The sequence below is a fragment of the Crotalus tigris genome, unplaced genomic scaffold, assembly GCF_016545835.1.
Source record: "Crotalus tigris isolate CLP2741 ecotype Arizona unplaced genomic scaffold, ASM1654583v1 scf7180000018371.15429387391:27106975, whole genome shotgun sequence".
Classification (NCBI taxonomy): Eukaryota; Metazoa; Chordata; class Lepidosauria; order Squamata; family Viperidae; genus Crotalus; species Crotalus tigris.
Window position 1 is genome coordinate 8,898,384 of NW_024096970.1, and position 22,600 is coordinate 8,920,983.

At 36.4% G+C, this 22,600-nt stretch overlaps 1 protein-coding gene and 2 long non-coding RNA genes across 3 annotated transcripts; all 3 read right to left on the reverse strand.

Moving 5' to 3' along the window:
* Positions 1 to 6,217: 6,217 nt before the first annotated feature.
* Positions 6,218 to 8,645, reverse strand: LOC120311877 (WAP four-disulfide core domain protein 12-like). The gene is made up of 2 exons (XM_039351946.1): positions 8,558 to 8,645; positions 6,218 to 6,568 (listed from the first exon to the last, which is right to left on the reverse strand). Exons 1-2 carry the CDS (start codon positions 8,643 to 8,645, stop codon positions 6,369 to 6,371), a joined length of 288 nt encoding a protein of 95 aa, XP_039207880.1. The 3' UTR covers positions 6,218 to 6,368.
* A 3,474-nt stretch (positions 8,646 to 12,119) lies between these two features.
* LOC120311508 lies at positions 12,120 to 13,812 on the reverse strand. The gene is made up of 3 exons (XR_005557638.1): positions 13,597 to 13,812; positions 12,723 to 12,894; positions 12,120 to 12,251 (listed from the first exon to the last, which is right to left on the reverse strand). It is a non-coding gene; the product is annotated as an uncharacterized LOC120311508 (long non-coding RNA).
* A 2,789-nt stretch (positions 13,813 to 16,601) lies between these two features.
* On the reverse strand, positions 16,602 to 19,220 carry LOC120311722. Its single transcript, XR_005557711.1, has 3 exons — positions 19,090 to 19,220; positions 17,252 to 17,423; positions 16,602 to 16,777 (listed from the first exon to the last, which is right to left on the reverse strand). It is a non-coding gene; the product is annotated as an uncharacterized LOC120311722 (long non-coding RNA).
* Between the last annotated feature and the right edge of the window lie 3,380 nt (positions 19,221 to 22,600).

Genomic DNA, 22,600 nt, shown 5'->3' on the forward strand with positions numbered 1-22,600 from the left:
AATAATTAGGAAAATACTGGAATGTGCAGAGATGGACAGATTAACTATGAGATTGAAAGACAAAGAAGATACAGACTACTATCAAATTTGTAATTTATTTTATTCTTGGTTAGAGAAAAGAATGAAGGATTAGGAATTGAACATGTATTAGCTTACCAAACTCCAGACAACTTTGTTGATTGGAAAAATTAACATATGTTGATGAAAATAATAAATAAATAAATAAATAAATTGCTTGGGGGAAGTACTAAAAAAAATCTGGCAGGAGTTTGCCAGAATAACAAAGTCTTAATACCCAGCAGTGTAACATGAACCGTTCATACAGTCATACAATACAATCAACAAGTTGAATTTCCTGTGGCTTCTTTAGCATGCAGCAGATTATGAGAAGATTGATGCCTGACTGATTCTCTGAACCCAGAACACAGCAGCAAAGACATCTTCATAACAAATTGTGAAGTCGAATTTGGACTAGAGGGGATTGTTGCTGATTTAATTTTTTAATTGGGAGCCTCCCAGAGTTGGCTGAAAGATGGGCAGCTATATAAATGACAAATGAAAGGAAATACCCATGTCCCAGAATAATGTTGGAGGATCCAATCTGAGTTGATCACTTGGACCAGAGGTTTAATCGTTCAAGCTTTCAAGCTGAAGCCCATCCTCAGTGAACTACTCTTTCTCCAGAATGTGCTATATAAATATTTTAAATAAATAATAATAAATAGATTTTTAGAGCTGAACTTTAGAATTTTGGAAATAGACCTATTTTGAAAAAGCCAGACTTTCTCAGGTTTATAGTGTGAGAGCTATTCTAATATTAGTATTGGAGTTCCTGGCTCCAGGGGCATGTCATCGTTAAGGATCCTGAGAGTGATTTTCTGCAGTGCTGGCCCCACTTTGGAAAAGTCTACCTAGAAATAAAGGGAGCTCCATTGCTATTGGTGTTCAGGCTGGCTGAGTCTTTCTGGAAGGACCTTTGGAGACAGAATGGAAGTGGAGTTGTTCCTGAGAAATTAGTGCCTGGTTGGTACCAGAGGTTATAATGATGATATTGGTGGTGTTCTGAATTATGACTATATTTCTTTTTCATTTTTAATCTGATTGCTTATAGAGGAATTGTAAATTTCTCAGAGTTAGCTTATTAACTCCCAAAATATCAATAAATAATGGGAATATTATTAGCTTCTGTTCATAAATACGTTGCAATCTGGAAGACCGAGACCTGGTATTGTGATAATGTCTTGACTGAATGAAATATATATATTGTTTTTGACAACCCTTTAATCTATGTCAAAAACCAAAGCTGAACTAGAAAGTGTAATACTGATGGTGAACATTGGTGAACTGGACAGCCATTTGTCCGAAATGGTGTAGGGTTTCCTGCCCGAGCAGGGGGTTGGACTAGATGACCTCCAAGGTCCCTTCCAACTTTACTATTATTATTATTATTATTATTATTATTATTATTATTATTATTATTATTATCACTCCTGGAGCTGTCATATCAAACCTATGTGGAAACAGATTTGCTGATTTGATTACTGGTGACTTTTGAAGTTGAGTTTAAAGTACCGTATTTTCCGGCATATAAGACGACTTTCTAAACCCTGAAAATCTTCTCAAAAGTCGGGGGTCATCTTATACGCCGGAATATACGGGTAGCTGTTCTCTGAATTTAAAACCAATCTGCCCCCTAGTGGCCAGCCCTATTTTTTTTTTTTTTACAGAAATAAGCACTGACAAGACAAAGCTTTCTAGCAGCAAAGGAATGGAGCTCCTATTGTGCTCATCTATAAACAAAAATTCAATATTGTACTGTATTTTCTGGTGTATAAGATGAAAATCTTCTCAAAAGTTGGGGGTCGTCTTATACGCCCAGTCGCCTTATACACCGGAATATACGGTATTCATATTGGTGGGTAAAACAATTTTTTTTAAAAAAACTTGGCAACTTGAAGATCTGGATTTCAACGCCCAAGATTACAGAACAGACTAAACTGAGTGTTGTCTCCTATTGTAACTTGGGAGTAGGCACAAACTTTTTGTACTTTTTAAAATGCTGCTGACTACATAGATTTAATACTTATATTTTCAAAGGCCAACTAAAGCTATTTGAGAGTGTCAATCAGTCAATCAGTAGTTCGCTATTATCATTTAGCAGGGCCTAGATTCTTGTTGATAGTGATCCTTGCCCTTTGGAATACCCTTCCCCTGATTTCAGCAAGTCTTTAACCACTTAGCCTTCCAAAAAGCCTTGACGACCTGTCTTTTCCCACAAGCCTTCAGGTAGTTTAAGGTTGGAGCCCAGTGAAGTTCTTTGTAGATATGCAGGAATTTGTTGCATTTGGCAGTGTCAGGAGTCTCTGTGGTTTTTTTTTTTTTTTTGCTGTTTTATTGATTTTATCTTGTTTGTAAATAGGTTATAATGCATATGAATCTTTTAAATACTTGAATTAAAATGCCCTGAAAGAAAAATATTCTTATGCATTATTCTGATGTTGGGAAATATAGCAGAAGAAATTCATTATCTGTATGTGAAAAGATAAAACCAAAACTTTATATGAAAATCCCAGGATGGTTATCAATGATGGAAGCTTTTGCTCACCCAAACCTAGTTAAATTTGAAAAAAAATTAATATATAAGGATATTCTGAATACAGATAGAAAATTAAAAACTAAACAAGAGCTAGAAGAGAAGGGCATTGACTTATCATGGTGGGCCCGATTGCAAATGCAATCGAGGTATGATAAAGATGTTAAAACATATGGTTTTTATAAAGACCAGACAATATTTGATCAGGTGTGGTTGATGTTGGATGAAAAATCATTAAAAAATTGTATATTTTGTTTTTGAATTTAAAAATGCAAGACAAACAAGTGAAAGAAGCAATGATTATACAGGCAAAAAAACCTTTGGATATAATATAGAATTAGAGAAATGGCAAAATCTTTGGGAAAGAAATTATAAACTGACAATGGTACTTCATATAAAGAAAACTTACATAAAATGTTTTATAGATGGCATTTTCTGCTTGTTAGATTAGCAAAAATGTTTTAAAAATGTTAAAAAATGTCTAGTAAATGTTGGAAATGTAATCAAAATCCTGGTACATATTATCACTTGTGGTGGACATGTGTTAAAGCAAAAAAGTTTTGGACATAAATACACACTTGGTTAGAAAAGATGTTAGGGAAACGTAGATTTTAAACCTGAACTTTTTTATTAGGCATAATGGCAGAAAAATTTGATAAACAAAAAAGAAAACTATTCTTATGCATTATTCTGATGTTGGGAAATATAGCAGAAGGTTACAGAAGACCCAGAAAAATTGTCTTCATGATGCTACCAGATAATAATTCTTTTTTAAAATAAGCTTTATTGGTTTTTAAAACATAAATCACATAATAGTTGATTAACAGTGTGTTTGCTTGGTTTACATTTGTAAAGAAAAATAATTAACAATTGATTTCTATAATTCACAATCCACATGTTCAAACCAAAGTTTCTTTTTTTCCTTAAATATTCTCTCTGGTAGCATCTATATTCTTAATTTTCACTTTAATATTTTAATATTTTTCCTTTGATCAGTATCTTTCTTGGTCAATGTGTTTTGCTGAATTTTTCCATCTATTTTTCCCCAACCAATTATACAATTTGTTCCAGATTATACAATTATACAATCTGTTTCACTCTTATCCTTATCCACAGAGTCAGACTGTGAATTATATGAAGAGGGCTGAGTCAATTTTTTTTTGTATAATGCTAATTTCACATCTCATATATCTAGTTGATATCTTATATACTGGTACTGTACCTACCTGATACCTTTTCAGGGTGAACTGCATTTTTCAGTATTTTTCAATATTAATCTCTTTTTTTGTTTTCTCTTTTCTTTGCTGAAGCAATAGCTATTGCAGTAGGGATAAATTGCATTAACCTTTCCCAACCCTGTAAATACTCTATGCAGAAACTGTTCTACTCTTTGTTGCTTTCTGAGCAAGCTCCAAATGCTCAATATGGAATGCTGTGTGTGACAGAAACCCCAGGAAATTTCAGCCATATGCACACCTGACCTCAGACAAGCTAGAATCCATAGTCTATTATCTTGGCTTGGCGTTTGTATTTTTGTATTTTATTCTATAATCTAATAAAATGTTACAAACTCTAAAAAAAAGGGGGGGGAGTACCGGTTCTAAATCATTCGGTAGCAGTTCCTTTGCTGAATTACTTTCCCTTTGCACTGACAAATGTATGATGAATTTAACAGAGCAATAAAGGACTCTATTGAAGCCTGCCTCTGCCTAGGTGACCTGGGTCATAACAATATATAAAGGGTCTCCTGCATATGGGATGCATAGTCCATCTGTTTGGACTTAGCTTTGAGGCACTGATACAAGTGGCTTTTCCCCCCTAATTGTCTCTCTTGTCAGTTTGTGGTTAACCTATAGTTTCTTTGAACAATAATGTGGTTAGCTCATTTCACTTTCAAACCATTAGCAATATCCTGTCCATTTCCCTTCCCATTCAACATCTCAACCAAAGCAATTCTTGTTTCCTACATTCTAATGGGAAGTCCAGTTGGAAGAACTAAACAACATAGTAAGGATCTGCCCACACTCCTTGTGGTAAACAGTTCCCATATTTAGTCTGGTAATAACATTCAGAATTCTCCAAATGCACTCCAGTTTGGAATATCATAACATTTCTAAAAGATATAAACTAACTTTCCTAGACTGAGGAGGACAACAGGAGGTGATATGGAGTTTGCAAAATAAGTGTGACTTAAAGAGAAACAGGATTAACTGGGGAAGAGTTTATTGAAATGAGGATTGAAATGAATGAGTTAGATCCCTTTTAATCATGATTCAAACTGAAGCATAGGTTGGAAGCATATATGGTTGTTCCTGTGAATGACCTAAGTTTAACTTAGATGCTTGGAGTGCAGCTTTCCTTGTCTTATTAGATCTCTTGGGGACTTTTGATACTATCAATCCTAATATGGTTCTGAGCTGCTATGAAAGTTACAATTTGAGAGCACAGCATTGTAAGTGTCTACTTAAAATGTGAGTTTTATTTTTTAAATTTTTATTTTATTTAAAAGATTAAAATCCAAAATCCAAAAAACAATTGATAAAGACGAAACAAAAGAACATGAAAAAATGTGAATTAAAATGACAAAAAATAAAAAATGCATATTATCCCCCCAGATGAACAATGACAGATATATTGCAACAATAATATTATAAACATCTACATCTATTTGCAACCCAATTTGACCTGTCATGCATTGTATATATAAAGAATAATTAACAATTAAATAATAGCAAAGTTAAACTTCAAGGCCCTTTGTTAACAATGTGACCTTTGAAAGGATTCTTTTTTCAAGCTCTCAATTTTTCTTTCTTCTTGATATCAAACTAATTTAGTAAAATCTACTCTGCCATGGATAGGTTGTCTTCTTAGGGGAAATATTGTAATTAAATTTTGTCTAGTAGAAATTACCAAGATGCATTCTGTAGGTAAATAAAGAACTGAAAAGTGAAATTTGAGATGCTAATTTTATTTATGAGAAAGAAACAATTTCCATTACAATGAACAATCTTTCTTCATTTTTTATATTTCATTATCATTATAGTAAGCTGTACCCACTCAAAAAAAGGAAGGAAGGGAAAAAGGAAAGAAAGAATGATGAAAGAAAAGTTCTCTGAAATAACCAGGAATAAAACAGTGTAACAAATATCTTGCTGTTCTGATCTCTTGGTCAAGAAACACTCCTGAGGCTGATGAAGGGATCAGAAGATGCTGTAAAATTGTTGGAGTTTTATGTGGAGTTGCCAAACCACTTTCATCAACCAGGATGCCTGTTAATGGATTACAAATTAGATGTTAAGCTTAAACAACAATACACAAGTAGCTAAACAAGCATCTATGTTTCTAATTACCAAACTAGTTCAAGAAGAAACATTTTGCATCAAGGAAGCAGCCAAATGATATAATAAAGAAAAACTTCTGTCAGCCTAGGTTGGAGGAACTCTAGTTGTCAATGGATGGTTGAAGAATTTAAAATAAGAGTCAAGGATTAGCTGCTATGGGAAACTTAATGAAATATAACAATGCCAGCAAATTAGGTTTGCATGTGGTTGGTCAAAGTTTCTGTAGCTAATCTGAAGCAAAGAAATCAAAGGCAGGTGAAGTGAAAGCAATATCTGTATTCACCCAAGAAAGAAAGGAAAGAATGGGGAGATGAGGCTACGGGCTAAAGTGAAGGAAGCATGGAGGATATTTCATCAAGACCCTGATAATATGGAACCCAGTGCATCCTTGAGAAGAAAGTGAATATAAAGTACTACCTGGATCCCGGATCTTCTTATTCTGGGTCCACACAGTGCATTGCACAACAAGAGAAACAACATTTCTTCTTTTCTTTACAAGAACAATCTCTCTTGCACTCATCAGGCTGAGGACCAGTGCATCTGCAGTGATCTCTTGGGCACACCCCCGGGTTCTGTTGAACTTTACCTTCTGGTGACAACAGAGGGGAAACAGGGGGGAAATGTTGTGGAATTACACACACACACACACACATCTCCTTTCTGATGTTGCTGTCACTTGGTCGTAGGAGCACCTGGGGCTGTGACTCCTAAGCTGAGAGAGAATCTCCAAAAGAGCTCAGGAACAATATCAAATCTCTCTGTCCAGAAGTGTGCAGTGCTAGGAACAGCTAAGATACTAGGCAGAACCTCAAACTCCCAGGCCTCTGGTAGAGGAACTAAGATTTGGAAGACACAACCACCCATAGAGGTGAAAAGTGATACATACATATATATAAGAGCCATGGTGGCGCAATGGTTAGAATAAAATATTTGAAACTAATTCTGCCAATTGCCAGCAGTTTGATCAAGGTTGACTCAGCTTTCCAGCCTTCTGAGGTCGATAAAATGAGGACCAATTTATTGGGGGCAATATTATAACACTGTGAACCGCTTAGAGAAGACTGTAAAGCACAGTGAAGTGGTATATAAGTCTAAGTGCTATTGCTATCTATCTATCTATCTATCTATCTATCTATCTATCTATCTATCTACCTACCTACCTATCTACCTACCTATCTACCTACCTATCGATATCTCAATATATCTATATCTCGATAGATATATATGTCTCTCTCTCTCTATGTTTTTATATGTATATAGCTGTACTTATTCTAAGTCTGACAGAAATCTTAAAATATAATGTAGAGGTAATTCTACTTTATCGACTGCCTTGTTTAGTGACTATGCACAGTTACTATCACAACAAAAAAGTAACTTTATGACCAATCTGGGCATTTACAACCTCAACAGATCTGCAAAGTAAAGAAAATCTGATGTAAGATCATAAGCATATTTCATTTAGTGCTTTCTTTGCTTATCAACTGAGCTGATGGGCCCAATAGTTGCTAAATAAGGGCTACCTATATTCAGTGCACTTGTAATTAGCAACCAAAAAAATCTCAAAGCTTTCAACAATTATTGCCAAAGTTTGTTGAAAAAAAGAGCTGAACTCATTTTCCAGGAGACTAATGAAGAAGTGACTTAATTAGTATCTGCGCCCCACATTTTCAGTTACCACAGAAAGGACTTCAATCCACTGCTAGACTTACACCTCTTAGAAGGGAAATTCTGAACAATTTCTCCTTCCTAACTGAAGCCAGAACAATTGGAAAAAAAGTCATGGAAGATTACTTCAATATATGATTACTATTGCAAACTTATATGCACAGAGAAAGATTCAGTTCTACCCTCTTTGGAGGAATAGTTGGTGAAGACAAGAAGCAACAGGAATTTTCCTCACAGATATTGTCCAATGTATTCCTAATTCTTCCTTTGTTTCAAAGGACAATTCAATCCACTGACTTTTTCAGGCTTCCAACTGCATATTTCACTAAAAGATTTATGGTTCAGCAGCTTCTATGAACAAAATCACTTAGTCTTCACCCTTCAGCAATATGGGCTTCATTCCCTCCTTACTTGCAACAACATTGTCTGATGCAACACCTACAAACCTTATCAAAATGAATTGTAATTTTCTCCAACTGCAAAGGCCTGCAGTGTGCTACTTATTGAGAGAGAATGCATATTATATTTGAAAAGGTTGCCATTTACAGCTAATATCTGTAGCATGGAGTACAGTAAATTTGAAATTTCTGATAGAATTGTGAATTGGCCTGATATGACTTAAAACAAATTCTACTGGGTATGTGGATATATGGAAAAACTCTCAAGATCCACAGATTGGTTGAATAATATCAACACTACAGTAAACTGTATTAAGAGCATCTCCAGCAAAATTTAAACATTTGCATATTATATTTCTGGAAACTGCATTATAGATTAAAATATGTTACCTTATTTTTCCTGATAACAATAATGGTAATAAAGATTATATAAATAACTATTCAATCAGCTACATCAAAGAGACAATTTAAAAGTAAAGACGAAGGCATAAAACTCAGTGAGGCTTCCGGCTCTTTCCTCCATCATCTCAGTTCACCAAACAACAACTTTTATGTCTCACCTGTTGGGATGTCACTCCCGGTTGTGGAGGGGAATCCCACCCAAAGAGCTAGAAGGGCCACAAGGAGAAAGGTGGTGAGCAGCTTCATGCTGTCCTCCAGATTCAGCAAATGACTTAGAATGATCAAAAACTACTGCTGGGCAAAGCAGTGTATGAACAGAAATATGGTTAGGGCTTCAGTTGCATAGAACTGCAATAATAGTTTTGCCAAACTGGTTTGTATGCTTCAATTTTGTCTCCTCCCCCCAAACATAAGCAATTCATCTCATTTTTGTTGAAACAGAAGCTAGGGTTAGAACAGATGACAACATTAGTGTAATATTATGGAATAGTGTAGCTCATGATCAAACTTTCATGTCTATAAACCTTAGTTTCTCTGACGTCCAACAAAAGAGATGTCCTTTTTTGGTCCTCATGTCCCCTGTCTGGCAAGCAGAGTCTTTTTTTTTTAATAATATTTGTTTATTAATTTTCTGTGTTTACAATTCATAAGTGCTTAGTAAACAATGTGTTGTCTGGGTCCAATTTGCTTAATAATACACATTAAGATCCTAGTCTCTACCCCGTTTTTCCATAATGGAAATATTCTGATTTTTTTTTTTAATTTTCAATGTCAGTCTGTCCATTTCTGCACATTCCAGTGTATTCTTGATTATCTCTTCTTCAGATGGTATTTCTTCATTTTTCCAGTGCTGAGCAAATACAATTCTTGCTGCTGTTAATACATGCAACATCAAATATATATTTTCTTTAGCATATTTTTCTGATATTATACCTAATAAAAATAATTCCAGTTTAAAATCTACATGTTTTCTTAACATCTTTTCTAGCCAAGTATGTATTTTTGTCCAAAATTTTTTTTGCTTTAGGGCACACCCACCAAATATGATAGTACATGCCTGGTTTTTGCTTACATTTCCAACAATTACTAGACATGTTTTTGAACATTTTTGCTAACTTCGCAGGTGTTAGATGCCATCTATAAAACATTTTATATACATTTTCTTTATAAGCAGTTGCCATTGTCAATTTATAGTTTCTTTCTCATAGATTTTGCCATTTTCTAATTCTATATTGTGCCCATGTTATCATTGTTCCTTTCACTTGTTCATCTTCCATTTTTAGATTTAATAGTTTCTTAATCAGTTTTTCATCTGATGTCAACAATATTCATATCTCAGATAGGAGAAAGCAGAGTCAAATATATTTCCTTAAATTTTGAACTTTTTTTGATAAAGGTAGTCATTCAAACTTTCACATATTGTAGTCTTGTAAAATGCCTGCTTCTTTTATTTCCTCATCTATCAATAGATTTATGTAATTTAGCTTATGTCCTGATTCCAGCAATTGGCTTTAATCTGGCCCCTTCAATTCTATGATCACTGTTTGTAGATTATATGTGATTGAAAAACACATCATAGTTGATTCTGTATGATTGCTAACAATTTTTATTCATTTTAATAATAGACAACAACTCCAGAGCACAGATTTTCCTACTCTTTGTTCTGTAGTTTGACTGGAAAGCAGGTATAATCCAGATTCTCAAACCAAACAATGTTCCAAATGAAAATGTCTGCTACTATGTCACAGAACGTGTGCTGGACCAGCCAGTTAGCTTAAGAACTGTATGTTAGAACGTTTAACATTTAAAGGGTTAAACGCTGTTTCCTTAAGAGATGGTTTATGGGTAATATAGTTTTAGCAATCCTATAGTTTATCTAGTCAGTGGGAGAAGTTAAAAGTTATTACAGGATATCCTGTTACATGCCTTTGTGCCTTTGTATCATCTTTCTGCATGGGTTCCAGCACATGGCTGGAAGCTCCGTGCCAAAGCATGTGATTTGCACACAGGATGGAGAAATCCATTAACCTTTTACCTATGAAATGGATCAGATTACCACTGCATTCCGGAGGAACCTCTGTTGTAACTGTGAGTTATTGATTGAGGATACCTGTGAAATAAAGTAATCTTTCTTGATCTGTTCATTGAGTAAATATTTGCTTGCTCCACATGGAAAGTCAACCATCCAATCTGTGTGGGCAGGACAGAATGTATGGAAAACTTATAAATTTTCGGTGGCCTAGAGTGAAGAAAAGGAGAACAATCAGCTGCCCTTTTACCTTGAAGTCCAGCTGTGCTGTTTAATGAGCTGCACAGGCTAGGGTTGGTGTGGGATATTTTTAGTCAGCAGTCCCACTGGTATAGCAAGGTATGTAGGTTATGGGACTTCAGCCCAGGTGGGGTGGTGATACCCATGTTCTCAGTTAATGTAAGACATGCTGTCGATTCAACAAATAATTGAAGGAAGAGAGAGAGGAGGAATGGAGAAGAGAGGAGAATGGAGTATCTGGAGAGAAAGTTTGAAGAGAAGTTGGAGAGAGATGTAAAGCATACAAAGCAGTAGTGGGTTCCTGTTTGGGAGAAGCAAAGAAGAGTCCATGGGAGCTTCCCTGGAAGAAGGGAATTGAAGACTCCCAGGGACCAGAGCTCCATGCAAGACCCAAGAATAGGGAAGGAGGGACCTGGCTGGCTGAAGGGGATGGCTTCATCCAAGATTTTGGAGGAGATGAAGGGAGTGCAGATGGAGAAATCCAGTTTTGATGTGAAAACTATGCATGAGGTTCTGAGAGAGAGTCAGCTTTGAAAGATGTTTTGAAAGATGAAAAAGAAAGTTTTTGGTTGAGCTGGAGAAGGTCATGTGATAGTACTCCCAGCTATTTTCTTTCTACTCTCACACATACTCTCTCTCTTGTCTAGCTCAGAAATTGGTGAGGGAGACATAGAGAAGGGGAAGGAAGCAGGAGAGAGAGTGGGGTAAAGTTGCTGGTAGGAAGAGCTGGGAGGAATCCTGACCCCAGCACCATTGTATAGCCCTGCTATACCTGCTGTAAATAAATATGTAGTATAGGGAAAAGCAGAAAAGCCTACGTTGTTATGCGTTTCTGTGTCTCCTTTGCAAAACAGTATACCTTCACTACAAAAAAGAACTTTGTCATACTGTTAAAAGTCAATGTTGAGGTAATTGTATTGAAGATTATATTGAAGATATTCAATTAGTTTACATTTCGGTGTGAGACTTTGAAAAAAGTTTGTGAATATATGGATATTAACAATCAGCAATTTTTGTATTACAGTAAAACAAGATGTCTTAGTATATTTGCTGTTACTGAGAGACTAGTGAAGTTATTTCCAGGACTAAAGGAATTTCCTTTCTGTAAATCAGCCACCATTTATGATCAAAAAAATTTTTGAGAATAATTTTGCAAAATTTGTATTTGTTTCTGAGCTCATTGATATCTGTCTTCCAGGATAAAATTGAGGTAGTTAAAAATGAGAAATTATTAGTAATAGAGGTGGGAAATCTCCTTCACTCAACAGTAGAACTTCTTAAAGGGAGATTGAGTGCCCCTGAAAGTTAGAGAATTGTGAACACACTGTATGAAAAAGAAAAGGGAAGAAAAATAATATCAGCATTTCATAGAAGAGATTATTTTATTTATTCATTATTTATTTAATTAATTTGCTTGCCGCCCATCTCACAACAAGGTGACTCTAGCTGGCTTACAACATTAAAACCATAACAACAACTTTGTTTCCCGAATAAAAGATTCTTTAAGGTAAACAATGCCTCAAAGTTCTTTTGAAGGGTTTCATCTGACGGAACCATGACACCACTTTCATCAACCGGGAAGCCTGTTAATGGATTACAAATTAGATGTTAAACTTAAACAACAATGCAGAAGTAGCTAAGCAAGCATCTATGTTTCTAATTACCAAACTAGTTCAAGGAAAAATATTTTGCTGGAGATAGAGTCAGGAAAGCAGCCTGGTTGGAGGAATCCTAGTTGTCAATGGATGGCTGAAGAATTTAAAATAAAAGTCAAGGCCCAGCTGCTATGGGAAGTTTAATGTACTCTAAAAATGACAGAAATTTGTCTGTGGTTGCTCAAAGTTTATGGCAGCTCATCCAAAGCAAAGGGAATCAAAACAGGTGAAGTGAAAGCAATATCTGTGTTCCCCAGAGAAGGAAAGGAGAGAATGTGGGGAAGATTAGGCTACAGGGCTAAAGTGAAGGGAGCATTGAGGATATTTCTTTTTTCACCCAGAACATGATAATATTGAACGCAGTGCATTCTTGAGATGAAAGTATATGTAAACTATTACCTGAATCCCAGAGCTTCTTATGCTGGATCTACACAGTTCATTGAACAACAGTAGTAACAACACTTCTTATTTTTTTCACATTCATGATCTCTACTGCACTTGTCAGATTCAGGTTGAACGCAGCTGCAATAATTGACTGGGCACACCCCCGGTTTCTGTTGAATTGGATGTTCTGGTAATGGCAGAAAACAGTACAGGGAAAAAAAAGTGAATCAATATGTATTTCTCTCTCTCATATATCTGTCTGTCTGTCTGTCTGTCTGTCTGTCTGTCTGTCTGTCTGTCACATTCTGCCCTTCAATTGATCACTTTGGCCTTTACTATTCACATCCTCTCCAGTAAATTGTATGAAGAGTATCTCCAACAAAATGTAAACATTTGCATATTTTATTCTGAAACTGCAATATTAACATATTTTCCCTGATAATAATGGTAGTAAAAGCTATATAGATTTATATTCAATCAGCTACATCAGTTTAAAAGTAAAGACGAAGGCATAAAGTGAGGTTTCCTTTTTTTCCCTTCATCATTTCCATTCACCAAACAGCTACTTTTATTCTCATCTGTTGGGAAATCACTTCCTGCTGTGGAGGGGTAGCCCATCCAAACATCTACCCTTCCATGTCTTTAAATGTTAGGTTCCCTGACATCTAGCAAAAGGAAATGTCCTCACTGTTAGGAAGTTTCTCCTTAATTCCAGGTTGTTTCTCTCTTTGGTTAGTTTCCAACCATTGTCTCTTGTCCTGCCCTCTGGTGCTTTGGAGAATAGTTTGATGCCCTTTTCTTTGTGGCAGCCCTCAAATGTTGGAATACTGCTATCATGTCACCCCTATTTCTTCTTTTCAGTTCACCAAACAGCTACTTTTATTCTCACCTGTTGGGAAATCACTTCCTGCTGTGGAGGGGTAGCCCATCCAGAGAGCTAGAAGGCCCATAAGGAGAAAGGTGGTGAGCAGCTTCATGCTGTCCTCCAGATTCAGCAAATGACTTAGAATGATCAAAAACTATTGCTGGGCAAAACAGTGTATGAACAGAAATGTGGTTAGGGCTACAGTTGCACAGAACTGCAATAATAGTCTTGCCAAACTGGTTTGTCTCCTCCCCCAAACATAAGCAATTCATCTCATTTTTGTTGAAACAGAAACTTTGGCTACAACAGGTGGGAATATTAGTAACCACAATATTATGGGATAGTCCAGATCATAATCACCCTTCCATGTCTGTAAACGTTAGGTTCTCTGACATCTAACAAAAGGAGATGTCCTCTCTTTTGCCCTAATGTCCTCTGCCCAAAAAGCAGAGTCTTAAAATCAAATAATATCTTTTTTTTAAAAAAAATGAATCTTTTTGATAAGAGTAGTAATTTAAACTTTCATATATTATGGCCTTGTAAAATGGCTGCATCGTTCATTTCCTCATTTGCCAACAGACTCAAGAGCCAAAATGTATGTAATTTATTTCCTGATTCCAGCAATTAACTTTAATCTCGCCCCTTCAATTCTATGATCACTGTAATCTGTAGATCACATCATATGTTCCTAGGGTGAAATTTGAAAAGCACATTACAGTTGATTCCATATGATCGCTAGCAATTTTTCTTTCTTTTAGTAATATTTTTGCAATGGTAATTGAAGACAGCAACCCCAAAGCACAGAGGATTTTCTACTAATTGTTCAGTACATTGATTGGAAAGCTGGTATAATCCTGATAAAGAATGGAAGGAGAAAGGAGGGGGGTAGAATTTACTATTTGTCCATCAATCATCTCCAACATAATAACATGATACTCTTCCATTGGGGCCCCAAGCCAACTGGCAAAGCCAATTCTTCTGACTTACAGAAGGTTAGGAGAGTGGAGGCAGATCTTACCCTGGGAGGCAAGATGACCCAAAGGGCTGGTGGCAGAGAAGAGTCTTCTCCTGGATCCCACCAGCTGGAATTCCTTGACAGACAGTTTCCACAGCATGCCTCCTCTGCTGGCATAAGTGAGGAAGGCCTGTCCCTTTGTTTGAGATGGTTCCTCAAGTAACCTGGACCCATGTTATTCAATGCTTTATAGTAATAACCAACACATTGAATTGCATTAGATTACTATATGAAGAGTGCATTAAGTATTTGGAAAAGGAGTTAAAAGCTTTTGTTGAATTTCACAGCTTTTAGTCCATGTGTTTGGACACAAGGGAAGACATTTTGTTACACATGCTGTTACTATGCCTTCTGTAACTGAAGGAAAAGGGTATTATTGTGGATGATGTATAGTTATTTGCCACTAGTGTAAAATTAAAATATTTCTAAAAGAACAGAATGTCCACATCTTTGAAGATTTCTTGCTTGTACAGTGTGTGGTAGTCTTACTTCAAAAGCTCAAACAATGCAAGTTGTTTCTCTGGGTTGCAAAAAAATCTTTGGATTCTTCTTCTGTATTCCTGGACACAATGCTAATTTGAAGGGCTATTGGCTTTAATCAGTGCTTAGTGGATAAAAGAAACTGGCTATCCCTTGAATCTGTCAAGGGAATAACCATGAGGAATGTCACCAAATGATGCCAACTGTACCTTCAGGAAGGAAGATGATGTTGCTGAACCAGATAACTAGGACAGCGGAATCCTGCATGTGCCAGATAATCCTTGAAATTTCAGCCAAATGTATATAGTCTCCAATGAGCTGGGATGACCCTCCCTATCTTTTAACAGTATTTATTACTGATTATTTTTGTTTTATTCTAATATGTACCAGTTTTAATGTAAGCTGACTGCAGTCATCCATGACAAGATGCACAGCACATAGAGTAAATTTAACAGATAGATAGATAGATAGATAGATAGATAGATAGATAGATAGATAGATAGATAGATATTGATTTGGCTTTGCGACATTGATACACCAAGTGGCTGTTTTTCTAATTATGTCTCTTGACAGTTTGTGGTTAACTGACACTTGAATGTGACATAACCTAACCACCTTATACTTTTAAGAAACTATAATGTGGTTAGGTTATTTCACATTCAAGTCATCAGCAATATCCTGTGACCTTTCACATTCAACAAGCAAAGCAGTTTTTGTCTCTTACATTCGGATGTGAGCTGCAGTTGGAAGAACCAACCAACACAGTAAGGATCTGCCCACACTCCTTGTGGTTAAATAGTTCCCCTATTTATACTGGTAATAATATTCAAACTTCCCTGAATGCAGTCCAGTTTTGATGTTAGCAAATCTTCCTGATCCTGAGGAGGCCAAAAAGAGGTGATATTCAGTTTAGAAAAGTTATATTAGAACAGAGTCAGGACCATCTAACTGGGGGGAAACTGACTGAATGGAGAGGTAAAATGGGTTGTGTAGATCCCTTTCAATCAGGACACAATCTGAAGCATGGGGTGGAGGCATATGTGATTGCTATTGTGGAGGACTTCAGTTATAATGTATGTGGTAGGAGTGCAGCTTCCTTGATGTATTAGATTTCTTAAAAACTTTTGATAATATCAGTTCAGGTATAGTTTGGGAATTCAGGGCACAGTTATTACAATTGTCTATTTATAATGTGATTCTTTTTCCTGCCTAAGCCTGAGCTTTTCCTTCTTTGAGGTACAGAAATGTGAGATTAACATCACAATTTAATAGAATCTATTCTGTCATGGTTGTATTGTTGTTGTTGTTGTTTTTAAAATGAATTAAATATGATCAAGATGGCATTTTGCAGGTAAATAAGGGAAGAATTGAAAAATGAAATTTGCAAAAGTAATTTTATTTATAATAGAGAAATAATCATTGCCACTATAATGAAAAACATATTGTTTTCTGCATTTTTCATTATCCATTGATTATCCATTGAAAATATGTATATCATTTCAAGCTGTAAGACAGAAAGTGAGACAGTCAGAGAAACAGACAGAAAGAAAAGTTCCCTGAAACAACAAGGAGTAAAGCAGTATGGCAGGTATCTTGCTGTTCTCATTTCTTGTTCAAGAGACATTTTTGAGGCTTAGGAAGGGATCAGAAAGATGCTGTAATATTGTTGAATGCATTGAACCATCAAACCACTTTCATTAACTGGGAAGCCTGTTATGGATTAGAAATGACATGTTAAAACCTAAATAAGCAACACACCAGAAGTCACTACATGAGAATCATATTTCTAACAACCAAACTATTTTCAAGGATATGGTACACATTTTGCTGGGGATAGAGTCTTGAAAGCAGCCAAATGATATAATTAAAAAAAAAAAATTCAAGTTGGATTGGAGGATTCTAATTGTAAAGGGCTTCCTGAAGAATTTAAACTAAGAGTCAAGGACCAGCTTGTAAAGGAATTTTAATGAAATATAACAATGCCAACAAATTAGGTTGTGCAGTTCCCACAGAGTTTATCCAAAGCAGGGGGAATCAGAGGCAGGTGAGGTGAAAGCAATATCTGTATTCCCCACAGAAAAAAAGAGGAAAGACTGTGGGGAAGATGAGGCTGGAAGAGTAAGGGAAAGAAGCATGGAGGATGAACCAAGTGTGTCCTTGAGAAAAGTGCATATAAAGTACTACCTGAGTCTCAGAACTTCTTATCTTGGAGATACACATCTCATTGCACAACAATAGTTACAACACTTCTCTTTTCCTTTGCAATCATTATCTCTCCGGCACTCATTATGCTGAGGATGAATGCAAAAGCAAGGATCGGTTGGGCACTCCCCTGGCTTCTGTGGACTTTGTTTTCCTGCAATAGCAGAGGATAGTACAGTAAAACAGTGGTAAACCTTAAAATATAATGTATAGGTAATACTCACTCATCAACTGCTTTGTTTAGTGACTATGCACAGTTACTACAGGGGTGTCAAAATTGCAATGTCATGTGATGTGTCGTGACGTATCATGACTTTGTTTCCATTGCTTGCAATGGAGTGGGCACAGTTTTGCTATGATGCATCTGGCCCGCGGGCCAGCAGTTTGACACCCCTGATTTATCATCTTTGTAATTTTGTAAAACAAAGGAAAGCTGAAGTGAGATCCTAAGGACAGTCACTGTTACATTTGGTAACTGCTTTGCTTATCAAGAGAGTTGCTAAAAGAGAATTACCTGCATTAGAAACACATGTAATTAGCAGCCAAAAACCATCATTATCAATGGCAAAATTACTAAAGTTTGTTAAAAAGATGAGCATGCTCATTTTCCTGGAGACTAACAAAGAGGAGATTAATTAGTTTCTGTGTTTGTTGCACATTTTCAGAGCTACCTCAAAAAGGATTTCTGAGAACGGAAGCTTTGAACAATGTCTCCTTCCTGAGTTCCTGTGGTACAACTACTATTTTTTTCATTGGATACCTTGTTTTTATTTAGAATATGATTTTTCTCTTTGATACTTAGAAAGCATTTCTGGCTCTCATAAGAGCCACAATCAGCATTGAACAGTAGGAAATTTTGTCACAGATATTGTTCAACACATTCTCTGTAGAATTCCTAACTCTATCTTCCTTTCAAAGGCAATTCAATCCACTGACTTTTTCAGCCTTCCAACTTAAATCTATGCTAACAAAATGCAGAGGGAGATGGCTGAATGACATGAACTGTTGCTATCCATGGGTAAATGTGGCTTGCTACTTTATGCTTCAGCAGCTTATATGAACACAGCCATTTTGTCTTTGTTCTTCAGCAATTTAGCCTGTTCTTCATTCTCTTCTTACCTGCATAGAATCTACCTCGTGCAATACCTACAAACTTTGACAAAGTGAACTGAATTGCAATTTTCTCCAAACTGAAAAGCCTGCAGTATGCTAGATGTAAAAACGGTGCTCACAACAACCAATGTGGAGTAGGTTAAGAAATCAGTCTCAACTTTAGAATTCTTTCATTCCTATTTAATTCCTTTCAAGTGTTGTAAAATTAATATATATTATTTTTACACTGGAAGTACATATCAACTTACTGAAAGAAAATGGAGACATCTGAAAATGTTGCCATCTGCAGGTGTAGCTAATATATATATAACATGGAGTACATTGAATTTGAAATCCCCATGAGTTGAACTGATGTGTCTTAAAGCAAATTCTATTGGATAAATAGAAAAATTCTGAAGGTCCAAAAGGTTGGTTGAATGCTATAAGGACCACAATACATTGTATGAAGAGCATCTCCAACAAAAAACAAACATTTCCATATATCATTATTTTAATCTGTAATGAAACATCATCATGGATTAAAATATGTTAACAGGTTTTCTATGATAACAATAATTGTAATAAATGCAGCAACATAGAAATCAATATTCAATTGTCCACAGAAAATAGATGACATTTAAGTAAAGATGTAGGCATTAAAACCAATAAGACTTCCTGCTCTTTCCTTTACCATGTCTTCTTATTGAACAGCTAGTTTTATGTCTTACCTGTTTGGAAGCCACTTCCAATTGCAGAGGGGAATCCCATCCAAATTGCTAGAAAGCCCACAAGGGGAAAGATAGTCAGCAGTTTCATGTTGTCCTCCAGATTCAGGAAAAATTAATAATCAAGAACTATAACTGAGCAAAGCCAATATATAAGCAGAAATGTTCTAAGGATTATAGTTACACCTAACTGCAATCAATAACATTGCAAAAGATTTTATATGCTTTCCTCCCTCCTCACCCCAAACTTAAGCAATTTCTTTTGTCTAATTGCCACAGTATGTATGCTGTGTTAAAAGATAGGCCAGGGAACTGGTGACTACATCCATAACTGCAATATTCTGGTGTGGTGTAGATTATAGTCACCCTTCTGTGTCCTAAAATCTAGGGTTCCCTGACCTGCAGGAAAAGCAGGTGTCCTCCTTTTTGTTCTCATGACCCCTGTCTATGTTTTCCAACATTTGGGTTTTTTATTTAATGGAGGGTTGTTGTTGTTGTTGTTACAAAAATAGTCATTCAAACTTTTGTGTATTGTGACCTTGTAAATTGTCTACTTCTTTCCCTCACAAAAGATTAGACAGCCCAAATATAACTTCTTCAATTTTATGATCACTGTAAAGCATATGAAATATTATACATTTTAGGGTGAAATTTAAAAATGAATAATGATCAATTCTATATTATCACAAGCAGTTTTTCTATCTCTGAACAATTATCACTTCCAGTACTTTGACTGGAAAGCTGATACAATCTAGATGAATTTATTACTGATAATTTTTGTTTTATTCTAATATGTACCAGTTTTAATGTAAGCTGACTGCAGTCATCTATGACAAGATGCACAGCACATAAAGTAAATTTAACAGATAGATAGATAGATAGATAGATAGATAGATAGATAGATAGATAGATAGATAGATAGATAGATAGATAGATAGATATTGATTTGGCTTTGTGACATTGATCACCAAGTGGCTGTTTTTCTAATTATGTCTCTTGACAGTTTGTAGTTAACTGACACTTGAATGTGAAATAACCTAACCAGATTATAGTTTTAAGAAACTATAATGTGGTTAGGTTATTTCACATTCAAGTCATCAGCAATATCCTGTGACCTTTCACATTCAACATCTCAAGCAAAGCAGTTTTTGTCTCTTACATTCGGATGTGAGCTCCAGTTGGAAGAACCAACCAACACAGTAAGGATCTGCCCACACTCCTTGTGGTTAAATAGTTCCCCTATTTATACTGGTAATAATATTCAAACTTCCCTGAATGCAGTCCAGTTTTGATGTTAGCAAATCTTCCTGATCCTGAGGAAACCAAAAAGAGGTGATATTCAGTTTAGAAAGGTTATATTAGAACAGAGTCAGGACCATCTAACTGGGGGGAAACTGACTGAATGGAGAGGTAAAATGGATGGTGTAGATCCCTTTCAGTCAGGACACAATCTGAAGCATGGGGTGGAGGCATATGTGATTGCTATGGTGGAGGACTTCAGTTATAATGTATGTGGTAGGAGTGCAGCTTCCTTGATGTATTAGATCTCTTAAAAACTTTTGATAATATCAGTTCAAGTATAGTTTGGGAATTCAGGGCACAGTTATTACAATTGTCTATTTATAATGTGATTCTTTTTCCTGCCTAAGCTTGAGCCTAAGATTAGACAGCCCAAATATAACTTCTTCAATTTTATGATCACTGTAAATCACATGAAATATTATACATTTTAGGGTGAAATTTAAAAATCAATAATGATCAATTCTACATTATCACAAGCAGTTTTTCTATCTCTGAACAATTATCGCTTCCAGTACTTTGACTGGAAAGCTGATACAATCTAGATGAATATATTCAAAGTAAAAAATGCTCACAAGGAAGCCTCTATTCCTATAACACAGAATGCATTGAAAACCCTATCAAAATATGATCTTTCTAGCATAAGGATTTAATGGCCTGGCCTGGCTGCCATCCTGCTTTGATCTGATGAAAAGGAGAAAAGGCAGCTCACAAGTGGTGTTGAAGGTCTGCTGTGCTTTCACATATGTGATGAACTGCCTTCCCTATTGCTGGGGATGCTATAGGGAGATTTTGAGTCAGCAATCCCACTGGTGCAGCATAATATGTAAGTGATGGGGATTAGGGCCTTGGGGGGACATCCATCTCCTCATTTACTACAGGTTTGCTGTTGGTCTAACCAAGAAAAAGAGAGAGAAGGAGTGGAGAGTTAGACTGAAATTGTGTAAACCCAGGAACTGGAAAGAAAAGCTGGAGTGAACAGTTATGGGTTCCTGTTTGGGAGAAAGGAAGAAAGGTATATGGGTGGTTCCCTGGAAGAAGGGAATACAAAACTCCTCGGAACCAGAGTTCCATGCAAGAAAGGGCAGGAGGGACCCAACTGATTGCCAGGGGCAGCTCAGCCAAGATCCTAGGGGGGATGTAAGCATTCCATTGCTGATGGAGAAGTCTGGTTTTGGGTGGACAACTATATGGGAATCCTTGAGAGAACTTCATCCCACAACAGAGAAAGTGGAAGTACTGAGCTGAGCTAGAGAAGGTGAAGCCATGCTGAACACAATATACTAATCCCAGATATTTTTTTTCCTTTGCACAAGAATTTTTGCCAAGAGAAAAGGTGAAGGAGCAGGAGAGAGGGGGGGGGGAAGAGAGACTAGGAGAAATCCCCACCCCAGCATTTTATTGTATAGTTGTGTTGAAAACTGCTGTAACAGTAGATAATACTATAAAAAGCATAAAAGACCCCACTGTTTTGTGTTTTTTTATCCATTGCCACCTTTGCAAAGCAATACACCTATCAAGCACCAGGGAACTAAAAAAATCCAGACAGTTCAATTGAATATAAAGATTTATTGCAAGCTTAAGCTCTCTTAACTAATGGTCAAAGCAAATTGGCGGTAGATAAGAGCGAAAGGAATTCAAGGTGGGCTGGACTTAGATTTTTTTGTGAGTGTGAAGGGACTCATGACTGATGACACATTTGACCCTGCCCTCAGGCTCAGTCTGGTCATCTACCATGGGCTCTTCTATGCTGCTTTTCCCTTTCTGCATTGTGTCTTCAAAGTCTGAAATTTTCATGGGAACTTGACAAGGACAGAAGAAAAGCAGTCTCAAAGGAATCTACCTCCCATTCCTCTGAAGTACTTGGTTCGAGGTTCCCTCTCCTTCCCAGGAACTGAAGGTCATATGTGGCAGGTTCATTGTAGGAGAGTATCCTGCCTTCCCCTGGAGGATGCAGAGGGGCTGGTTAACCTCTTCCTCAGTAGGTTTCTCTGGTGAAATGGGGCAGGGAGCTGGTAGGTTGGTCAACTTTGGCTTGTTAGGGAAGCACTGGTGAAAATGATGAACTAAATCAGGGCATGGACCATGCATTTTCCCAGGAGCTATCTGCAACTGAGTAGCCTTTCCAATGAATCAAGTACTGAATGCCTTTGCCTCTTTTCTAAAGACTAGGATTTCTTCCAACTTGTATTCTGGTTCTCCCTCTACTATGACC